The following is a 24695-nucleotide window of genomic DNA, read 5'->3' on the forward strand; positions in this document are numbered from 1 at the left end:
TCAGACAAACAAGGAAGCATGTTTTTGGATTCATGTAGTGGGATTTTAATTTACATATTGATATTTGGCATCTTAAAATATACACACAACAGTAGTTTCACATCTCAACACTGAACATAATGACACACAAACTCAACTGCCACAACTTAGGCAACAAGATCTTTCACAGAAAGAATATAAAACTCCACAGAGAGAAAAAAAACTTGTAAATGAATGTTATGGCTGTTACTATTCATATGAGCAGGAAACATGAGATGGGAACCACAGTCTTATATTATTCAGCAATTTTTTGTTTAGAATAAGAAATTTCAATGAACTGAATTTAAATATTGTAAGACATGTAGAGAGAACGGATTTTTGACCTGATCATTCACAGTGTTGAAGTTTGTAGCAGTCATCTGTCATTAGTCTGTATCGCCAACTGAACCAATTAGAGATCAGTACAAATTGCATTTTCATGTTGCACACATCTCTATCATTTACTCTATTTTTCTTTGCAGAACAAGAACAATGATTTACGTTAAAATACACAGTTCTTTTAAACCAGTCCCTAAAGCCCCCTTATCATTCATGCATCACATCAGTGCTTATTTAATGTGCTCCTTGATAACCTTGGAAAACCACAGATTATCCATACACTTATGTTAAATAAAAGCTGGAGCAACAACTAGCAAGAGCTTGCTGTCCATTTACGTATTACACAAAACCCTTATTCTTTCACTAGAGACATATAATATATTCTATTGTACAGTGCTTTCATAACACACAATCCATTTCATCCTTTAATAAGACTGAAACAATACATACAATTGGGTAGAGGTGTTGGTAGAATATAAAGATTATTTAAAAAAAAAAATAACATAAGATAATAGGATGCACCATGAATCTGGGTTTTTTTTTTATTATTGAAATAAGCTAAAATGTTTTTTTTTCTCTCAGGTGTGTGTAATTATATTTTATAAAAATGATTAAGATGTATTAAATATGATATTAATAGGAAGGAATTAATACAGGTAAGAAATACTTCATGACCTGAGTGTTCTTTGCATTGATGTTTGCTTTTGTGTAGTTTATGTTTTTTTTTTTTGTTTTTTTTTTACATGCGAACGGGTATGACATATGACAAAATCAATTTTTGCATGATTCATTTCTGCTGGTCAGAGATATGTACTTTACATAAAATACACACAAATAATAAGGAATGCAAATTTATCATACAATAATAAACATTTGGCAAAATGTAAAGTGTGTATGTGGTAAGAAGTTATCCAAGATGAAAATTAAGTAATAATCACTTGCATTTGTTGTTTTGTTCTTAAGGAAATGGAGTCATAAAGTAATTTAGATGTCAAAGAAAATGCAAAAACCAACATAGTTGATTTTTGTTGTTGTTGTTATGAAAGGTCACTTTAAGTTTCAAAAGAATACCTTGTGAAAATTCTGTAACACCTGAGATATACTAGCTGGCTTTAGACCTACATCTGAGTTTATTTATTATTGTTTTTTATTTTTATGAAACTTTTACATTTCTCTCTGAATGTTTTATGACAAATGTTCAAAAACATTTTTATACTATGTACTAAAATAATTGTATTCCCTCATACATCTTTACACCCTTAGACAAAGCCAATGGAAAAAAAATTAACAGCATAATGTAATTGCCATGTTGGTTATGAATAACGCATTTGCCACTTTAAAATAACTGTACCATCATAAATGAACAAACAAACAAAAAAAATTCCCTAATATGAGCTGCATGATATGCTACCAGATTCAGCCTATTGGCAGTTAAACAAAACATTAAAACACAAAGAAATGTTAAATGTTTGTTAAAAGAGTAAAATAATAATGAAGGAACAGGCAGAGGGCGGCATGCGGTCTGCAAAGTGCTAAGTGGCTTGTGCGTAGAGTAATACCTATGGCAGTGCAGCGTTAGAGCTGAATTTGTAGGTGATGTTCGCTTTATGTCCTTTTAGCTGCTCTCAGCTTGTTGATCCTGCTTGTCTACCTCTGGTAACTGCTCTCTCCAGAAGGTGAACTGGCTGAAGGTGTCTGAACAGGGGAAGTCAGTGGTGTTCCCTCTGATCAGAAGAGGGAAGACATGATCTACGACCTCACACAGACGGCCATAACTGTAAAACAAGCAAGAATGTTAGGATAAATTTACTGTCAGACTGTCAAATTGCAAATTTTTAGACACTACTAGATTATCTACCATTAGATTCCCAAGAGAATCGTCGATAACAGAAATAACAAAAACACACAAACATAAAACATCCAGATGCATTTCAATGAGAATTTGGAATTGAATATGAGCTTAATTATCATAAAAATAATGTCACAATGATAAAAAAAAAAAATACAAAAACTGAAATCATACCAAAGCAGGCTTAGTTTTAATGCTTTTTTTTTTTTGTTGGAGAAATTACAAAAATTAACTCTTTAATTGTCATAAAAAATAATGTCACAACGCAAAAAGAGAGAGAAATAAAAGAAATAAAATCATTTCAAAACAGGGTAAGCTTTAATGCAAAGTTGGTCATTTGTGTTTTAAAATGAGAAAAGAAGTGTTTTAATTAGATCACTTACGATGATATGTTGGTCTTTGCATGTTCTTGGATGAGCTCTCCCTTAGGATTCACAGTGAATATTCTGTTCAGAGGCACTCCCACCTCTTTATATGAATAAACATCCTAGAGAGAAGAACGTTCCTTAGAGATTTGCATAAAATGAAGGTAATGTTAGCAAATATTGCTACTAGTACTTACTGTTGCCCTGTTTCCAAAAGCAGCATAGAAAGGTTCTGTGTTTGGATTGAACAGATTTTTAATATCGGTCAGACATTCGATTTTAAACTTTTCTGGCTTCTTCTCAATGACCTCCCTGAAATTGAAAGAAAATACATTAGTTACTCTATGGCATTAACATTATTATTTAAAGCCTATACAGTATGTGTTTTGTGTGTGTTCCAACCTGTGAAATGCAGAGAACAGACTACTAGGACTAAGCAGCACAGGTCCCATGGGTAGCATAGTGCCTCTTTCATTAACCCAGTGCAGGTAACCCCGGGTCATGTCAGCCATGCCAATAGCCCGAGCTGAACAGTACATAAATTTGTAGCCGTTCCTGTTTGAAAATGAGTTTTAGATATATTACCAAAATTCTTTTTTTCTCACATTTGATCGATGTGACATGCTCTGTATGTGGTGTGGGACTCACTGGCTGACTCTGTGGTAGAGTCGGGCAATACCCTGATGAGTCCAGTCTTTACCCAGAGTTGGTAATATGTGTCCCAGGGTATCAGACCTGAAAGAGACTTTGCAATTTAGACTGCATACTTCATTTTTTACATCCGTCAAGCCCATTATATTGCCCCAGGAAGTTCACATAAGGTGTCTTACCTTGTGATGGTGCCATCAATATCTGAAATCACTATCTTGTCATCCCAGTTCCACAGATAAATGGTGCCCTCACAGCGACAGGTGCCTTGGTACTGGGTGGTGACGCTGAAGACCACATCATTGGGTCCATCTTTTAAGTGCAGACTGGCCTGAGAAAAAAAGAACAAGCTTGTAGCGTGGTTTCCATTACGTACCGTAGTCTCTGATTGACTTTACTGGTTTGCTTTATTGAAAATGGAGATGCTTACTAGCTGTTCTGGGGACAAACGAAGAGTCTTTCTGTAGCAGTGGCCTCCAGAGCTGTGGAGAACTTCAGGCTGATTGCTCACAGGATTCTGTTTAGCACTTCCACTGTCATCTTCACTGGATGATGATTCATCCTTTAATCTAGTAAAAATAACACCACCAGCTAGTCCAAAATGATGCATACTCTATAAACCTACATTCTCAATACTATAAAATGCATTTATGTTCGAATTTTGATTGATATGACATATGTGACCCTGGACCACAAAACAGTCATAAGGGTCAATTTTTTGAAATTGAGATTTATACATCATATGAAAGCTGAATAAATAAGCTTTCCATTTATGTATGGTTATGATAGGACAATATTTGGCCGAGATACAACTATTTGAGAATCTGGAATCTGAGGGTGCAAAAAAAATTTAAATACTGATAAAATCGCCTTTAAAGTTGTCCAAATGAAGTCCTTAGCAATGCATATCCACTCACATAAATACATTTTTTATATATTTACGGTTGGAAATTTGCAAAATGTCTTCATGGAACATGATCTTTTCTTAATATCCTAATGATTTTTGGCATAAAAGAAAAATCGATAATTTTGACCCATACAATGTATTGTTGGCTATTGCTACAAATATACCTGTGCAACTTATGACTGGTTTTGTGGTCCAGGGTCACATATATTCTGAGACCTGATTTCGTAGTTACTGTGTATAGAAATCTTACCAAGAACTGTAATTCTCTTTGAGTCGGTTTAGTTCTAAAGGCCTGAGAGACGGTGTAAAATTTTCTTTTTTTGATGCAAGAGACCTTGATTAAAGGCCTGTTCATACCAAGAAGAATGTTGAATAACAAAGGAACCTACTGCACCTACTGTTGGAGAGTGAATTTGCATTTTTATTCAGCCCACAGACATATTGCATGTGAAAACTAAATTGAATTTTCATACTGAACATTCCAGTTGGTGTGAACATGCCTTAACATTAGGTTTGCATTTAATACAGACCCAGATTAAAGACCTCTGACTAGCCAGATGTACATAACACAAACTGAACCTTTATGCAGAAACTCGCATGATTTGTTCAAGAAAACATTCGTATGCAGATTCACGGTTACACTGCAAAAAATGTTTTTCTTACTTAGATTTTTTGCCTTGTTTCCAGTCCAAATATCTAAAAATTCTTAAATCAAGAAGACCGAAAACAAGATTATCTTGCTTACTACATTGGCAGATTATTTTGCTTGTTTTAAGGAAAAACTCACTTAATTTTGACTTATTTTTTCTGAGAACAAGACAAATAATTTTTACTTGTCTAGAAAATGCTTCTTGATTTAAGAATTTTTAGATATTTGGACTAGAAACAAGACAAAAACAAAGTAAGAAAAGCATTTTTTGCAGTGTAGTGAATAAGACCCATTGTTCTGTTTTACTAAATGTAATACATTAGGTTTAACTTTTACCTGCTCACAGTTCCTGTTCTTATAGACTCCTCTCCACCTTCAATCTGGTCTGATGCTGATTCCTGTTGCAGTAAGAATCACAGTAACTCAGCTACATTTTGATATGCATGCTTTTATTACATAATATTTGCAAACCTGCAAGAAGTCAAAATGTCTTTGGGTAAATCTGGTAACACTTTAACTTTAATTCAGTTCACATTTATTTCCCATATGCAGTAATGCAAACATACCGATTTGGAGCTGTTGTTTCTGCCCCGCCATGAGAACCACCAGCGTCCTCCTTTCTTGGGCATCTTCTCCTTCATGATGTTCTCAACTGTGGCCTGGAGCAAACGCACAGAGCCCCTGATACTCAAAACTCAAAAACTAAATGACAGGATGACTGTGACTAAACACACATGCAGCTAATAAATAAACACAAATTCACAAAAAACGTACAGGACTAGTGCCGAACACGCTAGGAAAACAGTATGTGAAGAAACCAAGAGCAGAGTAGACATAACTCAGACAGGAATACTTAGCGCAATGGCGCACAATGGGATGGGATGAGGGGAGATCAATTAAAAAGAAGAAGAAAAACAAGGAGGAGGGAAGAGACAAAATTTAAATGCCCTGGAGTGCCATGAGAGCCGGGGTGCAGTATACACAAGGACATTAAAAAGCCATGAAACACTCGCCGGGAGAAGACGAACAATACAGAAACACCACTGTGATGTATTTTATCATTTACCTATTTAAACAATCCAATAATTGGGTCTGTACTGACTTTAAATAAAAAATTGTGCTAAATAAGCAAAGGTGTCCAAAAAATTATAGATATTCAAAAGTGAGACAGTACAGTAGTTTTATTATTATTTGTATATGCAGGACAAAGAGGTTTCCAAGCGAACATTTTCTTTGTTGTAATGCACCTGCAGGGGGCACATGAATCCCATGCTCAAATAAAGAATTCTTTAAACTAATAAATAAATTGTAAATACATTAAATCCATTTAATGTATTGGTGACTGAGACTGGTTGGAGTCTGGTTGAAAACTTTGTATGATATCAAGTATCTTTTATTGATGGAACTACAGATAAGTCACCTATATACAGTGTATATACATCACCAATCAACCAATGTTTGAGTTTAATATTAACAAGCCTAAATGATAAGTTTTATTTAAACTACTACGAGGCCACATTGTCAGTGTTGGATGAATACCGAAAGACCTTTATGTATGTGTGTGTTGTTTATGCAGTCCTTACCTTTGGCAAGGGTTTCTGAAAAACCTGCACGGCCAGTACGATAGGAGCGGCTGTGGTCCAGTTATAATACCTTTGTGGGGAGAAAAAACATGAAATAATTCATAAATGTATTAAATAAACTACTTATTTCTTAGTTTAGGAGTATTTTGACACTGCTATAAGTTTTTTATGTGGCACACATATGACATACTTAGTTCCAATCTTTACGACCAGGTTGGGATCATCAATGATAGATGGATTATCTGCAAACTCCTGATAAGATATTGCTCGTTCCTCGAATTCCTCTGTGAATGAAAGATTGTGAAGACTTTAATTGCTTAATTACTTCCCCAGCTAATGAAATCTAGAGGAAAACAGGATATTAATACAGAGTCTATAGAATAACAGAACGGCAATTACCTTTGAAAAGTCTGGGATCAGTAAGATTCTTTTTTTTAAAGTAATTAATACTTTTTTCATCAAGGATGCATTAAATTGATCAAAAGTAACAGTAAAGAAATATATTAATATATAAAACAATTAAAATTAACTTGTCTTTAATTGTAATAATATTTCACAATATGACTGTTTTTATTGTATTTTTGATCAAATAAATGCATCTTTGGTGAGCTTAAGGAACTTCTTTTAAAAACGTTAAAAAATCTTACTGACCCCAAACTTTTTAATGGTACTGGTACATCACAACTTCTCTTTTTACCTTTAGTGATCTCTCTGTTTTCTGACAGTCCTCCACATAGAGAGATGGCAATATGAGGCAAGTCTCCTAACTGGTCAGAAAAGCTGTCCACCCCACTGTCCATTCCACTGCTGCCCACTGACTGAGGGGACTGATTTGCACTTCTCGGATCTGCCCCACCCCTCACAGCAGTTGCTCCATCACTGAACAACAGAAATAAATTTGACAATTAAATATAATTTAAATACTTACATTACACCTCGATCTTAAATGAACAAGTGAATGGGTAAAAGGCTCTCTGTACACTTAATATTTGGTAACTGTTTGTTTAAACATAATCAGTTTAAAATTTACCTCTTTGGAAAGTACAAGGCTGCCACCTCAGGCTCCAACTCTGTGATGTCATCCAGGTATATTCCATCTGATCCCAAGTGCCGGCTCCTTTTGTCTAGGAATTGATGTATTGTGATGTTATATACGTTTTAAATAGCCAAAGTGTCCTTCTTTGTAACTTTGTAAAAAATTATTTAAGAGCTCATATTTAATGCCATACGCCAGAAAATGCAAAAAATTATATACACATATATATAATTAATGCTCTCTACCTTTTCTCTTGGATGGAGAGTCCGTCTTGCTAATGGCATGAGCCCCAGGACTGTGACGGCCCTCCTCCAGGTCTGTGATAAGATGGGCGGCTGCACTGATGGCCTCCACATCTACAGCAGGGGCAGATGTTGCCTCTCCAGCCCTGAGATTAGGCACATACACATCATTAGCCTGAGACTCCACCGTTCCATCCCCAGTGATGGCTCTGAAGTGCGTGCTTTCAGATGGTGGGATTGATCTTGGGGTCACCACCATGGGCTCTGACAGGGGCATCAGGAATGAAGGCTGTGTAGAAAGGAAGATGTACAGTTAATGGATTCAGATTTGTTAATTTGTTGTGGCCATGTGGCATGGCTAGTGATTACTGTACCTTGGCAGCATGAGGCAGCTCTCCCCATGTCCACAGCATCTCAGGGTTGTCCGGTTTCCCTTTACCCCTCTGACTGGCCAGCAACTCGGAATCACTTTTGGGTGTAGAAGGCAAGGAGCTATTTGGACTGTAGGGATTGAGAAACATTGAGACATATTTAGATTAATTGTTGGTTTGTATTTATACAGCTGTTGTGAAATAAGCTAGTAAGAATGCCTTTTCATTCCTTATACTGTAAAACTGAATTCCATGCTTGACAAACAAAGCAAAAATCTTAAAATTGGGCAATACACTACAGAAATGTGAGACTTTTTTAAGCTTAAGTGAAACCTTATGGTTTTGTTGCAAGTTTATTTACATTACATGGTAACTGCAGTGGTTACCTGTATGTGGACTGGAACATGGCTGTTTGTTGAGGGCAGGAAATGGATAATCCCGTATTGGTGGGAATGGGTAAAGGGCATGTCTTCTCCAGCCCTGTACTGTGGGTCAGAAAACAAAGCTTTACAGTAGATTCATGTGTCCATTATTTTGAATCTCATATATGGAAAAAACAATATCTAAGCACAATACTAAATAAGTCTGTTGTAGAATAAATACAGCTAAATGTATTGGCATGTATTGTGCATTATGATATATTATCAGTTTAATCATCATACTGTAGCTGGGGAACAGTTTGCTGATGATTAATCTAGCCTTCGGTTCAGTTTCAGATATAGTTGAGAGGCTCTTTTGATGTTGTATACTAGTCATGGTACATTGTTGTCTCTTTTGCAATGTATTAAATACATTTACTGTAACTTGCAACTTTATATCTTGCAATTGTGACTTTGTTTGTCATAATTGCAATGTGACCACAACTTGGCTCCCTCTAATTACATCTTTTTGAAAAAAATCGGTAAGCATACCTTTGAACACCAGTCCAGTTCCCTTCAGACTGTGTGTACGTGCTGCCAGTTCCTTTCACCTGCTCAGCAAATGGTTCATGTGACATGGCTCTAAAAACACACACAAGTATAGGCAAACATATAAGTATATATACCCGCAAAAGGAAAGAGTAAGACAATGTACACATTTAAAGTCGATTTAGATGTTCCATGCACATAGACAAACCAGGATAATCTGAAGGGATTGTCTTTAACAGGCACATTCTTCCAAGAAGACAGAAAGCATTGTGGGGTTTCTAAAGACATAGTCTCTGGATTCAAACTGCTGCTTTACTGAGCAACACATTCTTGAGTTACATTAATTCCCAGCTGACTCTTTTTGGCCTTGTGAACAGCATTTTCCCAGTGGCCTTTACCATCACTTTTTAAATTTATTACTGGTACCTGGGAAACAGATTCTTGGTAATGCAAGGCATGTAGTTGACTGAAGTGTAGTGGAATCTGCTTATCCAGATAGAACAGATAAAATACATAATTTGTCATCTAATGGGAATGTAAGAAGGGAAGGGATGTTGTTAAACTGATTTATATTGCAATGCAAATCATTTCTTTCCTTGGATATGTGTGGGTAATGCTAGACTGCCCAGCATTACAAAGGACTCCCCTCGAGCTGGAGCCAGAACTGGCATGGTTTCATGGATTTCGTGGAAAAACATTGGAGGGGCTGTTTGAGCCGCTTGTTTACTTCAGCAGTGGGACTGGCGACCTATTTTTCTCCACTTTGCCTCTCTCTCCATTGCAAAGCTTATTTGAAAAGTGAACAAACAGATACAGCCCACATCCCAAGACCACTGCAACTGGAATCATTCCAGCATACTTGCAGCAAACAAATTATGCCACTGCAATCACATAATTTGTAGTGATTTCAGATGGGTTAAGAGAAGGAGGATCTCTCATTACAGAACCATCTGTTTTGCCTTTCATGTTGCATGTGTGTGTCCTCTATGCTCTATACAGGAAATAAATTAAGCTCCACAGCTTCTGCCAAGCTGAACTCCCAGAAAAGTGGGATTTAGATTCAATGTGAGATCTTGGCAAGACCACTATCCCCATTTAGCCACATACAATGAAAGTGAAAAGTGACCAGGGGCTTTTAATCTCCAAAAAAAAAAAAAAAAAACACCACGGTGCTATCCATCGCAGCTCTCAAAACTCAAAGTTCACATGTATTCAAAAAAGCCCATCATAATGTGCCACAACAGGTTGATGTCAGTGATATCAAATGTCATTGGCTTTTACATGTCTCTAAAACAATTGCAATGTGATAAATTTGAATGGGTAAATAATTCATATGGTCTACTTCTGTTTCTTTTCAATTTTGGTGCTTGACAGCCCCTGGTATGGAAAAGAACGGCATAGATATTCAAAATTTCTGCTTTTGTGCTCCATGGAAGAAACAAATCCATACAGGCTTAGAACGATATGAAATAAAATGTGCATAATAATATTTCTCAGATTAAAAAACTTTCTCCATACTGTTTGTTCTGACCTGATGCCTGTAGCCTTTGTGTCATCATCAGAACTCATGTCGATGGTAAACATGTCCTCATCTTCTGAAAAGTCTCCATTGTCCTCTCGTTTCATGCTGTCTACTTTAGATTTTCTCCTCCTCTTCCTCCTTTTCTTCATTATTGAACTGTCACCAGGGGCCTGCATGGGGCCCAGGGTTTGAATGGAGGTTCCGTTTCCAGACTCAGACAGACGGGACAAGCCTTTTCCCACTTGGGCCTGCATTAGGGCAGAGCCTTCTGAAATTATGGGTGATGTAGCCAAGTGGGATGGCACCATCTCCTGTAGACAGAGTAATAAATAGTATGAAATGTAGACATGCTTTTTGCATTTTTAGTGTTTTTTCCCCCCATTTGGAGGACAACATCTTGACTTGTTCGTAGCAAATATTCAAGTATTTTTTTATTCACCTATTTTATATTTAGAAATAGGTGCTGCAAAAAGTTAATATTGGACCTTGCTAGTGTGTGTTGTAGGCAAACAGTTCCCTTACAAAGAACTCTATCTGCAAACACAACCATTCATTCATATAATATGAACATGAATGTAAACTATATCCTTAGATTTGTTTAGACTGTGTCTGCATGTCATGGCTTCATAAATTGTAAGTGCATGGCTGTTATAGAGCAACAGAAGCACATAAATAACGTAATATTCAATTGTTTACGTCACTCAGTGACCAGAACCAGATGGCCTACACTGCCAGCTCATTCGTCAGTTATCGCTCCCATTCAAGCAGACAGACTATTATCCTATGACTATGACTATAGTCAACAGCAGGGACCATCACAAAAACTAATACAAAAAAACTACAGTCCCTTTAGCATTTTAACAAACAAAATTTTGCCAAACAAAATTGATTACTTTTCATTAGAGAAGTTAGGGGTATAATGTTAGTTAATTAATTGCACCCCCAAACTAATGCCATTGCTTGGCAGAGTGAAATCCAAGTCTTCTGAATGGCTAACATGCATGGATTCTTTTTTGCCCTTAACAGAGCCTTTTGGCTGACACAGAGACAAGTGTGATATTTCAGGATACCTATTTGAGTAATATATGTCATATTTTTGTGTATGATATTCCAAAAAATCCCCTCCCACAGCTGTAATTTCTTGTACTGGCAACAAGACAATCCCATGTTCGCTGCACTTCAGTCAAAGGCCTCTTCTGTCTTAAAACTGATTCCAAATGACACGCATTATATTCGTGTCGTGCTCATACCATAGTCTAAAACATACTCTAACCTTGAGAAAGAATAAGCAGTTATGTAACTGGCACAGTCCGTGAATATGGGGCACTTTGGTGTCCATTTTTAGAATTATGGGTAGAACTACTTCTGCTAATTCTATAGAATAATATATACATAAAAGTAATAAAGCATGAAAAGTATCAAATGTTTTAATTATTTATTTTTATGTTTATTTAATGTTCATTGCTAATACATTAAATAAAAGATATTAAACATTGTGGTAGGCTTTGTTCTGAGATGTAAACATGAATACATAGGGTAGCTCTAGAGAACAAGTCAACTCACGTTTATTTATATAGCGCTTTTTTACAGTACAGACTGTTTCAAAGCAGCTTTACAGTGATAACAGAAAAATGATGCAAACAGAGTTCATTTTGGCTGTACAGCAGCTCTAAAAGAAAACAGTGTCATTGTTCAGTCACTATTTTGAATATAAATCTCTTGTCAAAAATTAAGTGCCATTACATATCTAGAAAATCATCTCCTAAAATACTACACCAAAGCATCCAATGTATTAAATGTCCTTCTCTAGAAGTGTAACACTTGTATTTAAAACAGGATATCATATTTACATAAATTACTTTAGTCAGGAGTGTAGCAATTTCATATTCCTGTGCATGCAATCCAGTGATAGCTATCTGTTTGCCATTGGCTATATTTAGACAAATGAAGCAAAACAGGTTCAGGCAAATGGTCAGTGATTCTGCCAGCATGGAGAATATCATAATTTAGACAGAACATAATATTGTTACACAGCTGTATGTCAAAAAGAACAACATTATTTCAGTAGCATAAGGCAATGGTTAAGGGATCTTAGAACAAGTACTCTTTTCAGCCACTGTCACAATCCTTCAAAACCCAGAATGTTCCACATGAACGCTAACCAGGGCAGCCATTCTAGCAATTACCGAACGCAGTGTACCTCAGCAGATATTCATCTCAGGCATTTGTCTGTGATGAGCAAGAAACCATCTGTGGTCAGAAAGTAATGAGGAAGGGGAAGACTAAGCCAGGAGGATAACCAACATTACGCGACATAAGCTTTTCTTATCTCAGCAGTCGGACAGTGTTTCAGGGCTTTTCTCCTGTGCATTACTTTGCCCTTTAAATTGGCCTGGCTTTTTCTTTCAAGCATGGGCAGCAGAAAGTTGGGTCCTGTTTTAGACAGGACAACAGTGGCCCTGGCAGAGAGGGTCTGTTCTACAGCAAAGTGTTCAAGCTCAGGTAACAGAATGAGTGCAGTGGGATTGTTTCCAGTAATCAAGTTCAGATTTCAAGCTATGGTACTCACGAAGAGACTTGCATACATCGTGTTACATTTCTCAGTCCACAAAGACCCTTGGCCGGCATAAAAAAACAACGCTACAGGATTTATTGTTTGATTCAGGACACCAGTACTCACCTCATCACTTTCTGTTTCTTTGACAAAGAATGCCTCTCCATTTTCACCCAGTTTCATTTGTAAACTGACCGGCTCCCCATTTATCTCAATGTCAACCTGAGGAGAAAGGGAACAAGGAAAGCTGTCACTATAATAAAGACAATTTACAACAGTAAGCCATGTGCAACACAAAGCCAATGACAATGCTAATTTTATCTCATCTTCAAACAACTGCTGTTCCCTTAAGTCTGCAACTTGAAAGACTTTATTTATGTCTATATGTCCATGGCTTTGATATATTTTTCTTGATATGTGACACCAGACGTTCTGGACATTGGACAGGATTACCATGTCTTAAATGGATAGTTCACCCAAAAAAGAAAATTCTGATGTCATTTACTCACCCTCATGTCCTCAGAACACAAATGAAGATATTTTTAATATTCTCTCATGACTTTTGTCCATACATTTAAAGTCTACACAACCAAATCTTTCACACATTAAAAAGTACAAAAAAAAAAAAGACATTGTAAAAGTAATCCATATAAATTAAACAGTTTAATCCAAGTCTTCTGAAGAGACTGGATCACTTTATATAATGAACTGATTTAATTTAGGCTTGTATTCATATTTAAAAATTGATCACCACACATACATAAAGCCCATTAAATATGGTAAACAGAAGCTCAAAAATGCTTGCTTGATGCACAAAAGAACAAACCTCACTGGTTCTTGCAGAAGCTTGAATGTGCTTGTGTGACGTGACAAACCTCACTGGGACAAACAAGCACAATAAAAACACAGTAAGACACTATTCCAAGACTTTTAAAAGCACTTGGTGTTTGTTGGTTCTATTTGGAGCTTGAAGACTTTAAAAATCCTTTTGTTAAAAAAAAAAAAAAAAAATCTATACAGGTTTGAGGGATTAACATAAGGGTGAGTAAATATCAAATGAATATCTCTTTAACACACACAAGATGAATCAGCGAGTTTGTAAGCTGCAAATATATAAATTTCTCATACGCTGTCACCCTAAAACATGTCTGCACTAGTGCTTACCACTTTCTCCCGTGAGCGCAGTACTCCCATCTTGCCAAAACGGACGTGAAAAGGCGAGCACTGCAGAGTGCCGTCCGGCTGACGCACCACAATGACATCAATACAGCCGGAGAGGGTGGCAGGGTTCAGGCCTCTGTACAGCTCCTTCACCTGCACGAAAACCTGACCGGCCAACTGACCCACGTAGTTCATGGTCTGACTCTGAAACAGAGAGATTTCTAGATTTTAAAGGGGGACATGGGGTCTAAAGTGGACACAGTGCAAAGGGTGTACATAACTGAAACTATTCAAATCAGCACCATCTTAAAATCTATTTATTTAGATTTTCTATTTATTTATTAAAATGTATTAATTTATTTAGTTTGTTTCAGCTTGTGGCACTCCCTGAGAGAACATGTTATCTGATACTCTCTTACATTTAACAAAGAAGTACTTGATAATTTTATCATTATGTCAAGCAATATATTTCTCTGTGCACTTTAGCACTAACATGAGTAGCTTTTTGTGTGAAAGTACACAGTCAACTCTGTAAAGGCAACTGTTGTTTTGATGAGCCATCTCTGTGATAAGAGAGTATGATAATACTAATAATAAACTTTAAGTTAAGATTTAAAAACACTAAAATATTCAGCATGTCTATTCTCAGTGGGAAGAGAATTCCAGAGTTTTGGAGCCAAAGAAGAAAAAGCCCGGTCACCCATAGAACGTAAACGCATTGAAGGAACAGTTAAAAAGCCAGAATCAGAAGAACAAAGATTTTTGTCTTGTGGTTAGACGTTCAGACAGGTATTGTGGCACTAAGCCATGCAATAACATAACATATTTGACATCTCTGAACATCGTCTTCTATGATTGTGCAAAGATTTGCAGCTGCAGGTTTACTCGAAAAGAAAAAAACCTGTAGAGCAAAAACATGCTTTCTTGCTTAACTCAAGCCCAGATCTCTTTGGCAATTTGGGTGAAAGGTAAAATATCATTGAACCCCCTAAAGACTTAAAGTGGTAGACACAATGACATTGCTCGAAAAAGGATTACAAGTGGTGTTCCTTAAGCATTGCCCAGGGTTTAATAATGCCTGGTTCTGGCATGCTTTACCAACCCAGAAAACTATTTCCTCTCTGTAGTTAACAACACGTAATGATTAAAGTAATTAGCTAATTGCAAGTTTCTGAGAAAAAAAAATGTGTGTGTGCACTATTACAATATGCAATCTAGGTCTTGTGTTGTTCACACAAGGAACAACAAGTTTCCCTGGCATTAATGAGAAGAAAAATTATTTTGTATGCATGCTCTTCAGGGTCCCCACACTTATTGACCAATTAATTTTTTTTACTAGCTTATGACCGTTCCATCTGTTCATGATTACTGCCAAAAGGATTTATTTAGAAATCTTTTTTTCTTGACGGATTTCCATTTGTATTTCAGGTGCCAATTTTCTGAATTAACAGAATTAAACATTTACATTAGGACTGTACAAATGACCTTTAACAGACAAACTGAAGCTGCATGTGGTCAAATATTTCAAGCCAGTGAAATACTTGAGGGAAATGCAAGAATGTATTTTCACTACAGACTTATCCAGGCCTGGAAATCACACTTTTAAAATCTTTCTAGGTTTTCCATGACTGTGGGTACTCTGGCTCTTAGAAAAACCTGACAACCTTATTAACCCAAATAATTTGCCCCCTAGATGTAACCCTTGGATTGTGTAAAACCTTCAAGTCTTCATTGTTCATACACAGCAGACTGATCCTTTACATATACACAGACACTATAGTCACATGGGACTGACATGGCTCGAATGGTTCTTTTGCTGTTAGATACTGGTGCCAATAATAGCACAAGCATCCAAATGTACAGTGCATCATCTATGATGCTTAATTTAACGCTAGAGCTGCAGGACAACTATTGCATAATTGCCCATACCCACAAACACTTAAAGACTCATTTCAACAGAGCAAAGCCGAATATCCTCCAGGCAGGCAAGGAGGTCACTACTAAGGTGACCCCTATATATATATATATATATATGAGGTAAGTATACTTCTGTACATAGAAATGTTATAATTTTTTGTTGTAAATCGAAGTTAAAATAAAATGTGTGTAATCGTCTTGATAGCTGCATGATTGCTATAGAAACCGAATGTCACGGATCATCACAGTCGGAACAGAGGTCCAAAGAATGTAAACAATCATCCATTGTGCTATAAAAAGAGAAGCCCTCTTCACTGTGCATATTAACCCAAATAAATGCATTCAATTAAGTTTGATGATGATTATAAACAGGATGGAAATGAGAAGCCAGGGAAGGATGGAATTCCCTGTAATACATACGTGGGATGCGGCAGACGCGTTAGGATGTGACAGCCATTCAAATGCACTTAGTGGATCTTCGTACGCTGCTGAATCCGGACCGGTTGATGTTTGTTCGCTGCTCTTCGCTCATGTATTCTGTCTCTACCGTTTCACACACTGTTCTCTGACTGTCTGTGTTGGCGTTGTATTTAAAGCAGGGTGGAAACTGCTTGCAGTGAGTAGCAGACCCTGCCTCTGCAACTGACATCACAGTTAACCCTTTGCACCCATCTACACTGCTAAATACGCGACGCGACAAAAAGCTATAAGCTCCCGTTTACAGTTAATGAAGCAGTCTACTGTATCCAATAGTATGCGCGCGACGCGTCTTTCACGTTTGTGGATGGAGTCATGACGTCGTCGTCAGTCAGTGGACCAATCAAACACTTTGTTTATGGGACGCAACGCGACTAGAACGCTCAAGCGTCAAAGGCAATATTTTGTCTATTTTCTGTCCACTGTAATATGACAGCTCATTTTACATTTTAATTGATTTCCTAATTTATATGTAATTATAATTGCTTGCTGAATCTACCATTACGATGGTGAAGTAATGCTGACATTTAATGCACGCGTTTAATGGATTTAACATACACAATTCTGCTCACGTGGCAGGAAAGCAGCAGCAGCAGCTGAACTGGCAATCGAATGTTTACAGTAGCATGTGTGTGTGTGTGTGTGTGTGTGTGTGTGTGGCTGTGGCTGTAAGTCATCACAGAAAAGACATGTGGGCGGGTGAGTGATGGTTTACTAATTATTATTCCACTACCATTACATGCTATCAAAATAAAAGGCACCCTTACCGAACAGAAATATATGGGAGTATACTGCAAAATATAATGCGATATATTACATGATACATTTCCATATATGGGAAACTAGTGCTTAATATATAGGCAATTTATGCATTGACCATCTATGGCTATATATTGATACATATAAAATAGTTAGAAATGAAGACAAAAATAGCATTACATGTAATATTACAAGTTTTATCCTTTACTGTGTACATATATTGCACATACATGTTCCCATATAAATGTGAATGTATGTACAGATATATACACATTCACAGAATGAGTTACAGCAGATTTCTAGTTCCCAGCATGCTTTGCTTCTGTATTAAAGGAGAGAAAATGTTAAAATTAAATGTTATTTCATGTGTTTTTGCTCGATATGAATATAGGGGGAGATCTTAGTGTTTAATGTTGTATTATTTTGGAATTTAAAAGGTTTTCTGGTACAGTATGTCTGAGTTTTGGGGGTTACCATTGTGCTGAAGAGTAGAACCTGTGGTTAGGTTGATAATTGGCTGAAATCCATTTTTTTTTTTTTTTTTTTTAAATAAAGTTATGGCTGTGTAGTTTTCAGCACAGTGATAGTCTCTTAGCTAAATATTTTAGTACATGTGGGTGTGGTGATGCTATTGTTAATGAGCTTGAAAATATGTAATATATTACATTATGTATTTCTATACATGTGTGTGTTTATGCTGCACGAGTAAATATATCTACAATGTATTTATACACATACAGTACCATTTCTTATCTATATTATGAAGTGTATTACTGAATATAAAATTACGTACATTATGATATATTAGTAATATATTGTCACATATTTTTCTATATATGAAAAGCGGCAATTCTGTATTATTCAATATATTGTAATATATTACCACAATATATTATTCTGTATGTTTTCAAATATACAGTTAAATCATTTAATATACTGATCATTCATATATAGGTATACAGTAATCGCAGAGGGATTAAGAAAAACTGCACTTTTTGTCATTGTGGTGATTTATTTTTGTATTGAATTTACTTTATCAGCGTTTTCTGGGTATTTGATTTGAAAAGTATGCCATGGTACTGCGAGTTTATCAGATGGTAACATCATTATATGGCAATATTAATATACATCACTTTGATTCTGATTGATTACCATATTCATGTACCATTGTATTTACATTACTTGATGGTACACCAAGGTACTGCAAAGATTATAATGCTACTAAAACACAATGGTATTACCATGGTACTTTATCTAAAACCATGGTGGTTTAACATTTTAGAATAAAAGTGCAACACTTGCTCTACAAACATGACTTTATTTCTTTAAAAACAGTGATGTTTCTGCACACTTTAAAGCCTTCAACAGACATCCCATGGTAAACCATGGTAGCACCAGACAGTGCATTATTTAGCTTTAGAATTGCAAAGATGCATAGACATGCATCTTTACTGATTATATCTATGTTAAGAAATAATCTGGATTTTGCTTTAGATGCCATTTGCACATGCCACTAAAAGCATACATTCTTCTCATTCTGACATAGCAGTTATTGTAGTGTAGTGTAGTGTACTGTGGTAACCCTGGTGTCCTTTAAGAGGAATTTTAGACGTGTTTGTTTCAGTGGTTAAATGGATAATGTGTGTGCATATTTAAGTTCAGAAACTGCTGCCTTTCTCTGAAAAGAGTGACTAAAGAAGACAAAGGCATGTGTATGTGTGTGCGTGAGCAAGTTTCTGTGAAGCACTGTTCAGGCGAACAACCTAAAAGAAGCTTGCCTATACTAAAGAAAAGACTGCCCACCTCTCCGATTACACAGCGTTCTCTCAGCACGCTCTCTATTTCATCATGATGCATTGATCTCTCCATTGGACAAACCGGCACACTAGAGTACATTCCAGAAACACTGGCTCGGTTTCTAAGAATCAGAGAATGTGATTTAGAGGGTCTGGGGTCTGAGCAGTCCAAGGAGACTTCTAATGCTCTGTGTGATTACAATGTCCGAGTGCAGGAAAATAATAGTGAAGGAACTGAATAAGATTTGTTGACATAGCTGTCAAGATACTAATAAACACTGATATATTTATATCAGACATTTCATACTATATTCTGATTTGTTTCGCTGTGACTGTCTCTTGTCAGCCATACTGTAATCACACTTTGTACATGAATAGATTCACTATATCTAACAGTAAATGTAAATACTATCTTATGTACTCTAAAACCTGTCCATATGACTCTTTACATTTTGCTCTATAAGCTTAGCATGTGACTGATTGTGAAAATACATTCCCAAGAAAACTCATGAATGTGTTCACGTGGAGGAAGGGGGAGTCATCTGGGATGGGCTGTCTCCACCAATCAGAGTGGGGGCCTGTGACACAAGGCATGTGGGGTCATGTGACTAAACTGCTGACCTTACTATTGTAAGAGGGAAGGGTGATACTGAGACTCTTCAGTGAAGTGGGGCCTGTTTTTCTGCATCACTCCATTGTGTTTTTGACGTCCCGGGGGCAGCACAGTATGTACCATAGGCTGTAAAACGAGATTCTGCTCTGTTAGGATGAGGGATTGGGTTGTAAACAAGTGGAGGAAGTGTGTTTGACTTTGAGAGCACAACATTGTGTAACAATGTGCAGCAGCTCAAATTAAGCACCTCTCAAATAGACAGGTATGCAACTCTGCAGACTCTCAAAAACTCAAAAGTGCTAAATCAAACCTGAATTTCTTAGATATTTTTTTATAAAAAATAAAAAAAAACATTTTATAATAAAAATATTTTTAAAAATGAACTCTATTTTTGTTGTTGCATATGTTTTAAATAATTATTCACACTAAATTAACACTTAAAATTACCAGCCCTAATTAAATTAAATAAGATCTTATATTTAATAAGTTCTCTGCCTTTTTGACTCCAAGGCCCCACAACAATATCCAAAGGCCCTGTAGTTCTAGTTTTATTTTCAAATCTCATTTGAAACCCCTAGTTTCTGTAAAAAATAAATAAATAAAAAAAAGTAATTAAAATGAACATAATTATGCTTGCAATTAAAATGATTACATTTTGGAGTCTGAATGAGCTATATGTTCTTCAGGGATTCCACCAAATTAAGAAAAAAAAAAAAAAAAAAACATATTTACTCACAATTACTACCCAAAAAAATATTGTAGAGCTTGGCATAACTAGAAAAAAAATGTATATTCATTATAAAAATGGCCATTGCATTTTAAGATTTTGTTAATTCCAGGGACCGATTGCATAAACTGCTAAGACTTGTCTTAAAGGTTAGTCATCACATTTTTTCTTTAAGACTATTTATAACTGTTTTAAATCGGTTACAAAAAAAACAAAAAGAAAAAAACAAAACAAACTTTTTTATACAGTAAAGCTGATTGCCCCTTGACTAACTGCTAAGTTAGTTTTTATGCAACTGGTCCCAGGTCTACAAATCACACTTATTAGGCATATATATATATATATATATATATATATATATACACACAGTATCTCACAGAAGTGAGTACACCCCTCACATTTTTGTAAATATTTTATTATATCTTTTCATGTGACAACACTGAAGAAATTACACTTTGCTACAATGTAAAGTAGTGAGGGTACAGCTTGTATAACAGTGTAAATTTGCTGTCCCCTCAAAATAACACACAGCCATTAATGTCTAAACCGCTGGCCACAAAAGTGAGTACACCCCTAAGTGAAAATGTCCAAACTGGGCCCAAAGTGTCAATATTTTGTGTGGCCACCATTATTTTCCAGCACTGCCTTAACCCTCTTGGGCATGGAGTTCACCAGAGCTTCACAGGTTGCCACTGGAGTCCTCTTCCACTCCTCCATGACGACATCACGGAGCTGGTGGATGTTAGAGACCTTGTGCTCCTCCACCTTCCGTTTGAGGATGCCCCACAGATGCTCAATAGGGTTTAGGTATCCTCAGCTTCTTTAGCAAGGCAGTGGTTGTCTTGGAGGTGTGTTTGGGGTCGTTATCATGTTGAAATACTGCCCTGCAGCCCAGTCTCCGAAGGGAGGGGATCATGCTCTGCTTCAGTATGTCACAGTACATGTTGGAATTCATGGTTCCCTAAATGAGCTGTAGCTCCCCAGTGCCGGCAGCACTCATGCAGCCCCAGACCATGACACTCCCACCACCATGCTTGACTGTAGGCAAGACACACTTGTCTTTGTACTCCTCACCTGGTTGCCGCCACACACGCTTGACACCATCTGAACCAAATAAGTTTATCTTGGTCTCATCAGACCACAGGACATGGTTCCAGTAATCCATGTCCTTAGTCTGCTTGTCTTCAGCAAACCGTTTGTGGGCTTTCTTGTGTATCATCTTTAGAAGAGGCTTCCTTCTGGGATGACAGCCATGCAGACCAATTTGATGCAGTGTGCGGCGTATGGTCTGAGCACTGACAGGCCGACCCCCCACCCCTTCAACCTCTGCAGCAATGCTGGCAGCACTCATACGTCTATTTCCCAAACACAACCTCTGGATATGACGCTGAGCTTGTGCACTCAACTTCTTTGGTCGACCATGGCGAGGCCTGTTCTGAGTGGAACCTGTCCTGTTAAACAGCTGTATGGTTTTGGCCACCATGCTGCAGCTCAGTTTCAGGGTCTTGGCAATCTTCTTATAGCCTACGCCATCTTTATGTAGAGCAACAATTCTTTTTTTCAGATCCTCAGAGAGTTCTTTGCCGTGAGGTGCCATGTTGAACTTCCAGTGACCAGTATGAGAGAGTGAGAGCGATAACACCAAATTTAACACACCTGCTCCCCATTCACACCTGAGACCTTGTAACACTAACGAGTCACATGACACCGGGGAGAGAAAATGGCTAATTGGGCCCAATTTGGACATTTTTACATAGGGGTATACTCACTTTTGTGGCCAGCGGTTTAGACATTAATGGCTGTGTGTTGAGTTATTTTGAGGGGACAGCAAATTTACACTGTTATACAAGCTGTACACTCACTACTTTACATTGTAGCAAAGTGTCATTTCTTCAGTGTTGTCACATGAAAAGATATAATAAAATATTTACAAAAATGTGAGGGGTGTACTCACTTCTGTGAGATACTGTATATATGAGGAAGAGAATGTGGGAACCCTGGTTCTTTAATAGGAAACAAACAGTTGTTGAGGGGGAAATTACATATTACTTTTTTTTTAAAGTCATTTTAAGGCCCCTGGGCCCTGAGAATCACTGGACTTTTTGGAATAAGTAACATGTTGAAGTTGAAGGAACATGAGTGGTGATTTTGTATCTTGTCTTTCCTAAACCCCTCACCCCACACAGAGCGCAAAATTGGAAACCAAAGAACAGGCTTGGCTGGAAGATCATGCTGATGTCTGTTTATAGTCAATCAAGCTAAAGACTCTGTTCTCAAAAAACAGCAAAACAGTTTCCCTTGTCTCAGCACAAGCTGACTTGCTCTGCTGCAGTGGTATTCTAAAGGTGATGATACACAGGGCAACTTTTTGAGCAACGTTACCAGGCAGTGTTGCCGAGCGATGTTGCTTGGGCACTTTCCCATTGAGAATGGGAAACCAATTTCGATCTGAAGTATCCAGATAGAAATTTGTTGCCCATTCTAAATGGGAAAGTGCCCAAGCAACATCGCTCAGCAACACTGCCCAGCAACATTTTTCAAAAAGTTACCCTTTGTATCATCACCTTAAGAGCTTTACATTTCAGTCTTGATGTAGCAATGTCCATATTAAAATTAAAGTGCATGTCCTAAAAGGGAGTTGAATTACATGAATCTTTTAAACCTGCATCTGTTGTGTTGCAGCATGCTCAATTGAACATAGCAACAACAACAACCTAGCATAATTGAGGTTACTTCTGCATTCATTTTTTTTTTTTCAGAAAATGCTACAATCTAGTTTGTATTTGTATTTAATCACGCTGCACTTCAGAACAAACAGTAAAATATGAAAATATAAAATATGAATCATTCATTCTTTAATGACCGCAGCAGTGAATATACAACAATGTACAGTTCCTGACCTTCACTTACTCCTGCTGAACACCAGATCCAAATATCCAAATACCCTGACCTTTAATTAAACACCTGATGTTTCTTTTTTTAATTAAATGATATTGTACGGATGTCCTATTAACACATACTTTGACGAATTACATCACTTTAAATGTTATGCAAACCTCGTCTGTCTATTTGGAAATTCCCGTGTAACCTGACACAATGACGCACTTGATGCTCTTTGGTTCTAGGTCACATAACAGACTCTAAACAGACACACGCTCATGGTATCCCTGTCAATGACCGTCCCCCATTCGTGCCAAACAGACATTTGATTCGCAGATGGTGAAAACTCCTCATGTTTCGTAGACTAATTAATAAACATCATAATATAATAAATATTCAAATTATATGTTAAACGCTAGTGCATAAGAACAAATCTCAAATACTGTTGTCAAAATCCAAAAATCAAACTGTGTTGTAATATGCTGATGATTCATTCTTAAAATTAGAACCTGTCACTGCCATATAAGAACAATCACTGTTTCAGAACAATCTTTCAGGCCACAATCAGCAGAAAATTACAGAGAGTAAGAAATGAAGCTACACTAAAGCTGCAGCTACAGTTAAAGCTTTAAATACAATAAAGCAATTAAATTACGTCTTTATAATAATATCAAATCCAGACAGACCATTTTCAGTGTTTTAGTCCATCATGCTGAATATTAAACTGACAAATCACTGTGTGTTACCCATGTCCAGCTCGTCTCATTTGGGCCGAATCTCTCATCGTAGCCTTCAACTTGATCCTCTGCTATCATGATTCCATTATCCACTCGCTTATATGAAATAAGCCTTTATTACAAAGCTGAGACTAGTCCTTACGCAATGCTTGTGCTTACAACTGAGCGGCGAGCTATATACTGGGCTTGAAGGTGTTTTCATATACTAATTTTACCAAGTGTGTTCTTGGAATGGTGTCCACAGTCGAAACTTGAGAGGTATGGCATGAAGAGCCTCAAGCGGTCAGACCCTCCCTGAGAGAGGGGATATCACTACAGCTTTCTCACAATTAGTATATAATCACCCACAAACAAGATGCACACGTGATCTATAGACTAACCATATACACGTGCACAACCAACTCAACAAACTTGCTAATGAGATGTAATACAGATGTAATACAAATGTCATTTCCACAACATCTCAAATGTATTCTCTTTGATAACATTTTGTATTGGACATGACATTATAACACATTTTAGACCTTTTAAAATTAATATACATATATATATTCAGTTTGTGCATAAAACTCTCTTGATTCCATTTTACATCATTACACCTGCAGGTAAGCGACAAGTCTTTATAAGGGAGTCACTG

The 24695-nt window shown here is 36.9% G+C and overlaps 2 protein-coding genes across 4 annotated transcripts in view; one reads left to right on the forward strand and one right to left on the reverse strand.

Annotated features, from left to right (window-relative positions):
• The window catches only part of pfn4 (profilin family member 4), a 29080-nt gene that overhangs the window by 3414 nt on the left and 971 nt on the right, over nucleotides 1-24695 (forward strand). The window lies entirely within an intron of this gene.
• lpin1a (lipin 1a) lies at nucleotides 22-24228 on the reverse strand. 3 transcript variants are annotated; one of them, XM_051867125.1, is made up of 21 exons: nucleotides 24068-24228; nucleotides 14156-14356; nucleotides 13118-13213; nucleotides 10447-10748; nucleotides 8919-9008; nucleotides 8394-8492; nucleotides 8011-8137; nucleotides 7640-7925; nucleotides 7389-7482; nucleotides 7056-7237; nucleotides 6549-6642; nucleotides 6359-6428; nucleotides 5342-5434; nucleotides 5112-5173; nucleotides 3650-3788; nucleotides 3402-3550; nucleotides 3220-3306; nucleotides 2974-3126; nucleotides 2769-2883; nucleotides 2590-2693; nucleotides 22-2132 (listed from the first exon to the last, which is right to left on the reverse strand). In XM_051867125.1, exons 1-21 carry the CDS (start codon nucleotides 24134-24136, stop codon nucleotides 1973-1975), a joined length of 2772 nt encoding a protein of 923 aa, XP_051723085.1. In that variant the 5' UTR covers nucleotides 24137-24228; the 3' UTR covers nucleotides 22-1972. The 3 variants fall into 3 exon arrangements, with proteins under 3 accessions (XP_051723085.1, XP_051723086.1, XP_051723087.1); XM_051867126.1 differs by lacking the exon at nucleotides 24068-24228 and adding an exon at nucleotides 16490-16818; XM_051867127.1 differs by lacking the exon at nucleotides 24068-24228 and adding an exon at nucleotides 13818-13870 and having other exon boundaries at nucleotides 14156-14322.

Source organism: Ctenopharyngodon idella, chromosome 17 (genome assembly GCF_019924925.1).
Source record: "Ctenopharyngodon idella isolate HZGC_01 chromosome 17, HZGC01, whole genome shotgun sequence".
NCBI classification, from domain to species: domain Eukaryota; kingdom Metazoa; phylum Chordata; class Actinopteri; order Cypriniformes; family Xenocyprididae; genus Ctenopharyngodon; species Ctenopharyngodon idella.

What these genes read in the sequence shown, in the direction of transcription:
- lpin1a (XM_051867125.1), bottom strand. Translation starts at nt 24,136, where the DNA reads ATGATAGCAGAGGATCAAGTTGAAGGCTACGATGAGAGATTCGGCCCA. An exon ending in TGCGCTCACGGGAGAAAGTG is followed by an intron (nt 13,214 to 14,155) that starts GTAAGCACTAGT and finishes CTTTCTCCTCAG; the next exon opens with GTTGACATTGAGATAAATGG. An exon ending in AGCTGCCTCATGCTGCCAAG is followed by an intron (nt 7,926 to 8,010) that starts GTACAGTAATCA and finishes CTTTCTACACAG; the next exon opens with CCTTCATTCCTGATGCCCCT.